The following is an 11,667-nucleotide window of genomic DNA, read 5'->3' on the forward strand; positions in this document are numbered from 1 at the left end:
TTTTTAACTTCCATTCATTATTTGCAATATTATTTAAAAAGCTGTCACACATTTTATTACCTTGTAATTGTATTGCTATGTGTCCTTTAGTGTTTGTCAGTACTTTAAGTGAATGACTGTGTGATTTTTATCAAGTGTTGTTAAAATACATTTTTACGAAAATTATATAAAAAAATTTTTAATGATTTTTTCAGGTTTATTATCAACCATATTTTATGTTGTATGGTGAAGTTTTTGCTGATGACATAGATCCACCCTGCGGAGAAGATCCAAGGCAACCACCATGTGTCACTGGTAAGCGAAGTGACAACTTTTGCAACTGCAAATGACAATTTTACTAACTTTTAATTGATAAATATTTTTAGGTCATTGGGTTACACCTATAACAATGTCAATGTATCTGTTGATTGCTAACATTTTACTCATAAATCTGTTAATTGCTGTTTTCAATAATATTTTCAACGAAGTCAACTCGGTTTCACATCAGGTAAATGAAGCAATTAAAATAAATTGTATTCTGTATTTGAATTTATTTAAATATAAAAAAAGAGAATTGTACCTCTGATGGTACAGAGAATCATTACAGTACGTATTTCTGAAATTTATTTCGAAATTCCTATAAAAACATATTATTAAAAAAAATACATTACATCAAGTGTGAAGTAATCTGAAGTCTTTTAGGGGGCAAAGGACTTCTTTTGAACCCTAAAATACCCATCGTATGCGCCACTGATAGTAATGAATTATAGCAACAAAATTTTATTTTTTAGTTAATTAAATATCTTATTCTTTACTTATAAAAAAATTTTAATTTTTAATTGTTTAAACATTCATTTTTCTCTGAGAATAAATTCTCCTTTGAAAGGAGTTAGTCAGTTATAGTGCGAAAATATTTGCATATAAGTATTAAATGTTTAATCAGCATCGGAAGCCACCTTGTGAGACTTGAACCCACTAAACCAACTCTTAGGAATGAATGGAGAAGATTTCCACAGCATTGTGAAAACTTCATTCAAGTAATCAGGGGAAAGAGGACAAGAAATAGACTTAGTACCTAGCGAACTAGATTTATCTAAGCTAGACACCAAGGGCGCACATTAGGGAAATTGGGTTATAGAAAAGGGGGTGGGGTTAGAGCAGATGAGCGGTGGCGAGGTTAGCGGTAAACTTTGTGACTGGGGTCACGAAACCCGCGGTTATATAGAGGAATGGAGTGGAGGTTACGGTCTCACTCATTGAGGTAGTGGGACAGGTATTAAGGAGGTTTAAAGCACAAGGCTAGAACAAGATCTTCAGGAAGGGTTATAGGAATAGAGACGTCAGGGGGGAGTTCATGGAGCCGGGTGAGGTACATATGAGCGAGTATCAAAAGGTACTCGTCAATGCAAGTGATCTTGGCATATCACTCATATATCATATATGGCGGCTATTTTGGATACCGTTATCTATTGTTTTAATTATTCGCATAAAGTTTTTTTAGACTATAAGTGGGTGGAATTGAACCCTCTTAAATCTGAAGGTTGGAGCCACTTGATAACCTATGATATTTCAATTAATTAACTTCAAAATTTGATTGTAATTCATAAAAAAATATATCTTTTCTATTTTATTTTTTCAATTTAATTAAATGAAACCAACATATTTGATTTTTTTTTTGGTTTGTAGGTTTGGATGTTTCAGCGTTTCACGGTTGTCATGGAGTATCAACAAAAGCCAGTATTACCGCCGCCATTCATAGCATTTTGTCATTTTTATTCACTGCTTAAGTACTGTGTTCGCAAAGCCAAAGGTGAATTTTCTTTTTCTTTGTGCTTACTTTGCTTATTTTCGTTATAACATACCAAACTATAATTACAAAATAATAATACAATTATTTAATATAAATAAATAATAATAATAATATATTTATGGATTTATATTTATATATTTTTTCATATAAACAAAAAAAATGCATATAATAATAATGAATGTACAACGTACTCCCGTATATAAAAACAACAAAAATGCAACGATCAATGTGATATATGAATTTTGTAAAATATTACAATAATATATATATATACGCATATATAAAATATATGTATATATTGTGATTTTTGCTATTGAATGTGAATTAATATTTTTTATTTAAATATTTTGTTTTCATAAAAATTCATTTTTTATTTATAATTATATATTTTGTGTGCTGATTCCTTGACTGCCTTCCTTTATGAAAACAAACAACTTCCTGGGCAATGCTGTAAACAATGCAATACTTTATGCAATTTATATTGCTATTGATGTAAACTGTTGCTGCAATTGTTGTTGCTGTTGCTGTTGCTGCTGCTGTCGCTTGAATTTCTGTTGCTGTTATCCTTTCAATCAATTGTAATTAACATATTCCCTTGCAACGCAATGCAATATTTATGAATAAAAACAAATAAATGCGCACAGGATTGGAGGTACAACGCGATAATGGACTTAAATTGTTTCTCGAAAAGGATGACCTGGAGCGTTTATATGATTTCGAGGAGGAATGCGTTGAAGGATTCTTTCACGAACAGGAAATTATATTAAATCAATCAACAGATGAACGTGTTAAAAACACAACTGAACGTGTTGAAGTTATGACACAAAAAATAGAAGATATAAATCAAAAAGAGAATGCACAAACAGCTACAGTTCAGGTAAGTTTGTCTTTCTTCTTTTTTTTCGAAACAAGAATTTTTGTTTTATATTCAAATATGATAAAATGTGAAAAATATTTAAAAAACAATTCTAACTTAAGTGAAAAATGTTAACAGAAAAGGATAAAAAATTAAAAAAAGTTAACAAGTATTTAACCTATTCGAACGTCATTGTTCTTTATAGCTCAGAAGGAACATAATATTATACTGTAAGAACTGACGTAACAACCCATTAATGCCCCATATAAACACAACTTCCATTGTGACTTAAATGTAGGTAGAACGAATGTATTCATTTACTTTCATTTGATGTCGAGTTGCATTAGGCTTCGCTCCTCACCAAGAAAAAAAACTATATCCAAACGTATAGTTTCAATTGGTACCTCCGGAATTCCTCAGAATTCTAATGGGGTATTTATTGGCGTAATATACCGATACGTGTGTTAAGCACACCATGGTATTGAGCCTTCACGACAGGTAATCATATAATTCTGGACTTTTGTGACTTAAATGTAAATGGAGCAAAAACGAAAATGGTGCTGTTCAACCATTTATTCAACCATTCATTCTTCATCCTCTACACCATTTATATATGTCAAAGAATAGACACTAAAATTTCCCGACACAGAGAACTATCTTGGTTTAATACTAAATAGGAAAGTCGGAATAAGTAATAGAGAACAGTTATAACTTTCGCTTGAATAGCGGAATAGTGACTATTACGACATCTGCATAAAATACCACAGTGTTCCACTATATCAATTATTCAATCTTACCAATCAATACCGGTGAAAACTACAAATTATATATCAAAAATTTTTTTTTTTGTATTAAGAATAAGCTAATCTAATCATCTAGAAACCCATTTAGAACTAGCAAACTAATAAAATTGAGTAATGTCAGTAATATATATCCTTTGTAACCAGTTATTAGCCTATAGGTAAACCACAGAGACTTACAGTTCAAATTTGTGATATCTGCGATATTGTGATATGTGTCAATAGAAAAATGAAAGACTATAATACTAGCCTTTTTAGAGTACCACATAGAACTGAAAAGATATTCTTGAAATAAAATACAGAATATGATGTAAGTAACGCCTTCATTAATAATACATATATAATATTAACTTCATAGAAAATAAAATTAATACTACGGAGGATATCGTAAATTAAATGCACTAGAGTAATGCAATAGACCTGTAGATGTTTTACGTGAAACGTTTTGCCGATACCTAGCCTAAATAGAAATAAAATTTGGTTCACCTATTTTCATATTGTCATCAAAATTGTAGACCATTCTTTCAACATAGAAAAGTATTAACTAATTTAGAAGGCCAAAATTACTTTAAAAATGAAATCCTGGAAGATAATATATTTTTAACCTTAAAATTAGAATTTCCTTCCCTAAGATTTGATCTTCATAAAGTTAACGATAATAATTAATGAAGTGTTTTTAAGAAAGCATTTTTATTTTTAATTCAAGCTTTTCATATTCAAGCTTCTGTGCCGTTGATCCTATTTAATGATCTAAGAATACACTATATATATGTTAATGTAAAAATTATACTGCTTGATGTAATTACCAAACTTATTTAATACTCAAACGTTATGAACACGGATATGCTTATTATAGTTATGCATATTTTGAAAGAACTAGGAAGTATAATTAAACAATCAACAAGGCAGATTTTGTTTGATTATACTTCCGTTTTCTTACAGATTCTTAAAGTCAGCTACTCAGTTACGGAAGTTATAAAATTCAATCTATATCATCGATTTCACTAAACTTTTGAAGCAAATTTTTGCTTTTTCGATACATTTATTACGAATACCAGAATTTACTGCTATTCTATTTCCTTTTTAGAAAATGTGATTATATACGACCTCGCATTCATTCAAATTGAATAGCATATGTATATATATATATATGTAAATATATATGTACTCGTATTTGAAGTCGTCTTATATTTACTTTTGTTAAGCTTATTATACTTTTAGGTTACAATTCAGAAGAGCAAACCAAAATTCAGTTTCCAACAAATTACTTTAAATTTCCTTTATTCCTTCATAAGATGCGTTTCAGTTACCAATCCTTGGATATAACAAAGCTCCTCGAGCAGCAATAGAGACAATTTCTTACTTATACTGTACACTTTTTTTTTTTCAAATAAGTAAAAATGTAATCCTGCTAGTTGAGAAGTACTTATACTATTGACATTTCATTCAACTTGTTCAATCTGTTACTGGATGACAGTAAACCCACTTGAGTGTGCTGATGTTCAAGTAATCAATGGATACCAGAAAAAAGCATTTCTTAGCAAACGAAAAAAATATATTAATCATTTAAAATAAAATAGGAAATGCAATTTTTTTTATGTCACGAATTGGGTAGCTGTGATATTCATGGCGAATGAAATGCGTGTGGTTTGATTCAAAAAAATTAGTACTAAATTATTAAATAGGTGATACTTTATGATTATCCCAGTTTTATTTTTTTAATCAAATTTAAATTAATGATTTTACCTTATATCTATATTTTATTTCACAAAAAAGCATATATTAATATGCACTAACTATTTTAAGATTTTAAGATTTAAGATTCAAAACAGGTCCTAAAGTGTTACGAGCTCTTGCAATCACTTGCAGCTCGGAATAAGGTAAGCCTTTACTGGATTCCGTGCCACAGGGGAGTTTTGGAAAATGAAAAAGCTGATGAGCTAGCCAGAACTGCATCAAAAACTACTTTTATAGGCCCTCAATCCTTTTGTGGAATAAACTGGGGCAGTACAAAACAGATTATCAAGTAAAGGGAAAATCAAATGCGGCTGGAGTACTGGGTAAACTTTCCAAGACTCAGACAAAGCAAAGCACTGATAACACCGTATTCCTACAAAGACATTCTTAAATTCTCAAAATGTAATTTAAGGTTAATAACGGATTTCATTACAGGTCATTATGGTCTCAAATATCACCTTCATAAACTACCATTGTCTGCTTACTCGGAATGCAGACTATACCTCGAAGATGAGGAAACGTGCATGGTACATTCTTTGTGACTGTCAAGCTTTAATAACGCACAGAAGAAACCTCTTTCATATGAAATTTCTTTCACCAGAGAGCAGATTAAGAGCTCTTCTCTAGATTCTGTTCTAGATTTTGTTCACAAAGCGTTAAAGAGCTTTGTGTAATCAATAGTGAAATTGGTACAATAGGACTCTTCTGGCCGCAGTAACGGCTGTTGGGCAATTTTCACGTCTAATTTTATAATAAATAATAATAACTATTTTAATAGTAGTAGCCTATTTGTATATAATAGGGCGAGATAGAAATAATAAAGTAAGATAGAATAAGATGATATTTATTCTAAATTAAATAAAAGTCATGCATTTAATATGTTAGAAATTTAGTTTTATGTGTAAAATACTTTAAAACATTTGCACAATTACTATTCATAATAAGTTGTCTTCTAATTTGTTGAATTTGTAAGCAAAATACAGCCAGAAGTTGTGATTAAGTATTGTTACGGAAAATAGACTAATTTTTGATTCAACATAACATAATGTTATTATTAAATACATTCAAAATTTCTCATATATTTTCACTTGTTAGTATCTCGAAACTAGTTTATAAAGATACTGGTGGACTGCTCTTCATCAGTTCAATTACTGATTTTTACATATATTTATAACTCTTGCGAAATCATTATTGCATATATTTTGCATATTCCTTATTTTATTTCTTAAAAACTACCGTATCATTTTATTAATATAATTAAGAACTTTTCACTTTATATTACTCAATTGCTTTAGTTGCATTTCTAGCATTATTTTTTCCTCATTAAAATGAGGAATTATATTTTATTTTATATTCCACTTTGAATATACGTATTTTCTTTTTTCTTATAGAGCATCGAATTTCGCTTGCGTAAGATGGAAGAATCGTCAGAACAGATACTATCACACTTGGCCGTCATACATAGATTTATGGCAATGCATATCACTGGCCAGGATGATGTGCACCTATCCAACATGAATATTCCAGTCGATTTGCAACGTGTGCGCACGATTTCCGTATCAGATAACGAAACTAATGCAACACATAATTTGCAGGTGAATCCTCTTTTTACTTTTGTTTTCTTTCTGTCATTATATGCAATCATCCTTGTGAATTTTCTTAGGTTCACTGTTTTTGTTGAAGATTTTGTTTTCAGGATTTGCATAAAATTCACATTTTCATATTTTTTTTCTTATAATTTGTATTTAATTTTTATATTTTACACCATATACAGGTAACTAATCGTCGACGTTTTAACCGTTCATTAACTGAGGTACGTCCTGATGCGTACATCTTCGACGAAGGAACACATTTTGAGGTGGTGCCAGTGCCAGAGGAAACAGATGAAATGGTAAAATCACGTGAAGCATTAAACGAACCGGTTGTGCGTAAAATTTCTATGCAATCTGAATCTGACTCCGATATGTTTCTACCTCTATCTCAACGTCCCTCCACCTGTGAGACTATTAAACGTACACCATATGTTACTGTGCGACAGGATACAGGCGCTAGTACCGAAAGTAAAGATACTTTGACACCATTAGGTAATGATGATGAACAAACTTTAGTAGGTGAGAACTCTGACGAAACAGCACCTGACATCAATTTTGAAGGTATGCTATTTAAATACCTATTTGCTGTTACTGATTTGTTTAAACTTCTGGTTATTTTTGTTTTTCTTTACCAGCTGCCAAACACCGTGCTATGCGTCAACGTACAGTTTCACTTTGTCGTCGCAATTCGGAAACTTGTTCAATTACTGCAGATATTGCACGCTCTCACATAAGCCTTAATCAATTGCCACTCACACGTCGACAAATGAGTTTGACACAATCTGAGCCTGAAAGCGATAAGGAGCAAGCAACTGGTATGTTAACATTTCATCACATATATATGTCACCTTATATCTCGTACCAACATTGGCAATGGTCCTACAAATTCCAAAGTAACATGAGAAGTCGTTTTCCTTGTGCTCCTAAGGCCCAACTTCATTCTAATACATCCACATTCGTAATTTTGTAATTAAAAATGAAAAAGGATTTTTTGTTGTTGTGTCACTCTAGTCCTAATGAAAATTAATTGAATTTTCTTTCATAAATTTCTCGTCCATGAACTTGTACATCCATCCACTCATCCTCACGTCCTCTTTTCCCCTCTGTGTTGTGTAACATTTCCTTTGTGTTGTATTGTAAATTGCTATGCAACATGTGCTCCTTTTTTGTATATGTTTAATTTTTTTTATATTTTTTACTTAACTTTCATATGCACTCGGGTTATTTTTAACAATTTTTTTTCATAATATTTTCTCCTGTTTTGTTTTTTGTAAAAAAAATATATTATTTTTTTCGTTTGGTTTTTTTTTTCGCTCCTTTAACAAAACTATGCTCCACTTGGCGTTTATCGGTGTCTGAAATGCACATAGGCAAAACAGTACTGCATGCGAAACCTTCCAGAAATATACTACTGAGGCTTCATACAGAATACACATCCATTACGGATGAACTGGAGAGTGTGTGTCATATGATAGCATCGCCAACAGCATCACTTCAGAGCAATAAAGGTAAGTGCAGCTTGGAGCTATTTTTATTTTGAATATTAAACAATTGTACATATAGTTTTAGAAAATAAATTTCATCGAAAAATACACACAAATAACTTATACACTACACTACCTTGTATATACACACACAAATTTATATATATTTTATTACAAATAATCGTAACCTTTAAAATAACACTTATAGTATATGGAGGTCATAATGTTCAATTCATCATGTTTTTGCTTAAACTAATACAGAAAGTCAGCTAACTTGTAAATAAGTATAAAAATTGTATTATTTCTTGTTCTTATTAGTTTCTACTTTCCCTAGTGTGGCATAAGCCCGGAACGATTTTTTTAAACTTCACTCTATTGGGTACTTTTCTGTATATATGGTTTCACATCGTGTAGCGATGGCACACAAACTTGCAAGAAGAGTTACGGCTTTACGCCTATTATTTATGATACGCCTATTACCTATCTGTGGACTAGGCAAAAAAAACTCTCTCCATTCTTATGAACGGCGCAAAGGAAAAAAAAGAGAAATCTAAAATGCTTTTAGGCACCTATATCCTAAAACGCTCCAAAAATTGCATAGCACAATCAAAGAATAACCTAAGAATTATTATGGAATTATGGTTACTGAAAATTGAATAATCACCTAACAAAGTTAAGAATTCAATCCAACTCAAACTGTTGATACTGTAGAGAAGAGAGACAAACTGCGTACTATGTGCTTGGAGAGTGTCCGTCACTGATGCACAAGTGGAAGAAACACCTAGGAGGGAATCATAAGGATTCCAGACTAGGAAAAGTAGGCTCTATACTGTCTTTCATTAAAGAAATCGAACTCATTAAAGATCTTTTGGGTCGCAGTGCACTACCCCTTTTCACAATAATAATAATAATCGTGTAGCTCGCTTAGTTCTATTTTAATTATTATGTAGTCAATTTACTATAAAGCTGAATTAGATAGCATTGCTGTTTTTTATAAAAGCATAAAACTCTCACCTTGCCGGGGTATTCCCGTTAACTTACTACATACTTCAGCTACTATCTTAGCTACCTCACAAGAAATTATATAGCCAAACCTGTGAGGATGTAAGGTAGTGGACGAAAGTCGGAAAACTATTGTAGAATATCCTTCGAATGTAATGGTGTAAGGTAGCGACGGACAAAACTAAATATATCGTTCGGTCAATAGTGACACATATAGCCTTTCCCGATTCGGAATCATCTTGCACCGCACTGGTGATCGGAAAACGCATCACAAACAGTGATTTCAGTACTTTATCTTACCCAAAATATATAATATAAAATTTAAAAATATTTTTATTAATTACTTCTAAAATAACTCCAATAAGTAAAACCGAATGAAGCTTCATTCCTATCTCTGAAATTAAGGATCATATTTTGGTGAAATAATTATGTATAGTATAATATATATTTCATCAAAGACACCATTATCATAATATAATTATAATACTTTTCACCATTAATGAGATCTGTACTACTATGAGACTTGGAAAGTGACTGTTTGATAATATTATTGGATACTGAAATGTTTTGATGCTATATGTTACTTAAGCATTTGAGAACACTTTGCAGATCGATTCTTGAAATATAAAAAATTTATTGAACCCAAAATATATGAATATAAATAACAACCGCGACAAATTTAAGTTAATTTAAGTCTACTAACCTCAAAAATGCAATGTTTTTTTGCAGACTCGTGGATTTTTGGGAAAAACAAATTAAAGATCGAAGATTGAAGCTTTATTGACTTAATAAATAGGTCACGATTTTTGTGTCTTTAACAAAACTGCTAATAATAAATAGATAAATACTTTAATCTTAGACATCCTTTTCTAAATTCTTTCATATCCTCTTCAAATATAAAATATACATAAAATATTTGTTAGAATCATTCAATATTATTATATTATTAATAGAAACTCTCATTTTGAACGAGGAGAAGAAGAATTTATGAAATAATGTCTAATATAAAAATGCTTATCTATTTATATCTAGCAAATTTGTGGAAGGCACGATATTAGTATCTTTATTAAAATAAAGAAATTTTAACTTTTTAAAACTTAAGTTTTAGTCCGGTATTGACAGTCACCTAGGTTTTTTTAAGAAAAAGAGATTGCAGATTTAAGCTAAGATATATTATACCTTAGCGATTTCTTTATTAACGTTAAGGTTAGTTGATCATTGATTATTTTACTTGCATTCGTCATCAAACTTTATAAGAAATATAGAAAAATTCTGCTTTGTTATGCGATAGCACCACTATATAAAATACAAAATTAAGGTATTAATATGATATATATTAATATATAATATACTAATTAATATAATATATTAATATGATATATATTAATATATATTATAGATCCCTATATTTTGAAAATATCGAGAACAAGAACAAATATTTTAAACTTACTTCATGCTTCAAATATTAATAGATACGTATTAAGTTTTTTTTGGAAAGTTGTGGATTAGTTTTTGTTCCTATTAATACTATAAGAACAGTATTTCTTGATGTTGGACGTTAGCCCCCACAGGATACAGAAACAATTGTCTTGAATGACAGTTTGAAATTATACTTTAATTAACATTGTTAACTTTGGAACAATGGCGACTAAAAAGCCATTTACGTACTTGACGACGCAATATAGATAGGGATATATGTGTAAAAGAGGTTGTTTATGGGAAAGGTAAAGAAAACAGTTATTATTTATTTGCTTGTGAAGGGATACTCACTCTATACATCTAGTTAACTTTTTTAACACTTCTTATAAATGTTTGCTAGGAGTGACTTTGGAATTTTTTCAAGTCTTAGAAGGTCGATAAACATTGTGTTGAAGCCTTTCTGTTTCATCATTGCAAGTTATTCTGGTCAGGGTCACAATTCCAGCTTAATTTAGAGTTGTTCAAACAAATGATTGATCTCCTTTGTGCTTATATAGTAGTCTTAATGCAAAAAAATATAAGATTGTTTATAGAAAAGGTGATGAATATAGTTCTTCTTTCATCATTTGAAAAGGGACAATATTCGACTGATTTGCTTATCTCTCAAAACGCTTTTTGTGAATGGTACGTAGAAAAGTATTTTAAATTTTTTGAAATTGTCATTTGCAGTGTACAAATAATGTTAAGAAACACTATGTTGTAGCATTTATGTTTGATTATTCCCAATCTTTTACCGACTTTCGCAAAATTCCATTTAATTTGAAATATATGACTCATATGGTTAATTTCGTTAGTCCATAAAATATTTTTATGCTCTATCTCTACAGTATTTGGTGGTCGTTGCTCAAATCCACATAAACAATGTTTTATTAACGCAATTCTTTTTAAATTTTATAGTATAGAAGTGTTCATCTTCTAAGCATATTTT

At 30.4% G+C, this 11,667-nt stretch overlaps 2 protein-coding genes across 2 annotated transcripts in view; both read left to right on the forward strand.

Moving 5' to 3' along the window:
* The window catches only part of LOC119674791 (transient receptor potential cation channel trpm-like), a 29,904-nt gene extending 21,302 nt beyond the window's left edge, over positions 1 to 8,602 (forward strand). The window contains exons 7-15 of the mRNA XM_038085946.1: positions 195 to 294; positions 366 to 487; positions 1,666 to 1,789; positions 2,434 to 2,666; positions 6,574 to 6,777; positions 6,957 to 7,335; positions 7,410 to 7,589; positions 8,145 to 8,282; positions 8,577 to 8,602. Of these exons, the coding sequence (XP_037941874.1) occupies positions 195 to 294; positions 366 to 487; positions 1,666 to 1,789; positions 2,434 to 2,666; positions 6,574 to 6,777; positions 6,957 to 7,335; positions 7,410 to 7,589; positions 8,145 to 8,282; positions 8,577 to 8,602 (1,506 nt within the window). The remainder of the gene's footprint in view (positions 1 to 194; positions 295 to 365; positions 488 to 1,665; positions 1,790 to 2,433; positions 2,667 to 6,573; positions 6,778 to 6,956; positions 7,336 to 7,409; positions 7,590 to 8,144; positions 8,283 to 8,576) is intronic.
* A 2,373-nt stretch (positions 8,603 to 10,975) lies between these two features.
* The window catches only part of LOC119674792 (transient receptor potential cation channel trpm-like), a 32,825-nt gene continuing 32,133 nt past the window's right edge, over positions 10,976 to 11,667 (forward strand). The window contains exon 1 of the mRNA XM_038085947.1: positions 10,976 to 10,984. Within this exon, the coding sequence (XP_037941875.1) occupies positions 10,976 to 10,984 (9 nt within the window). The remainder of the gene's footprint in view (positions 10,985 to 11,667) is intronic.

The sequence above is a fragment of the Teleopsis dalmanni genome, chromosome 2, assembly GCF_002237135.1.
Source record: "Teleopsis dalmanni isolate 2A chromosome 2, ASM223713v2, whole genome shotgun sequence".
Taxonomy (NCBI): domain Eukaryota; kingdom Metazoa; phylum Arthropoda; class Insecta; order Diptera; family Diopsidae; genus Teleopsis; species Teleopsis dalmanni.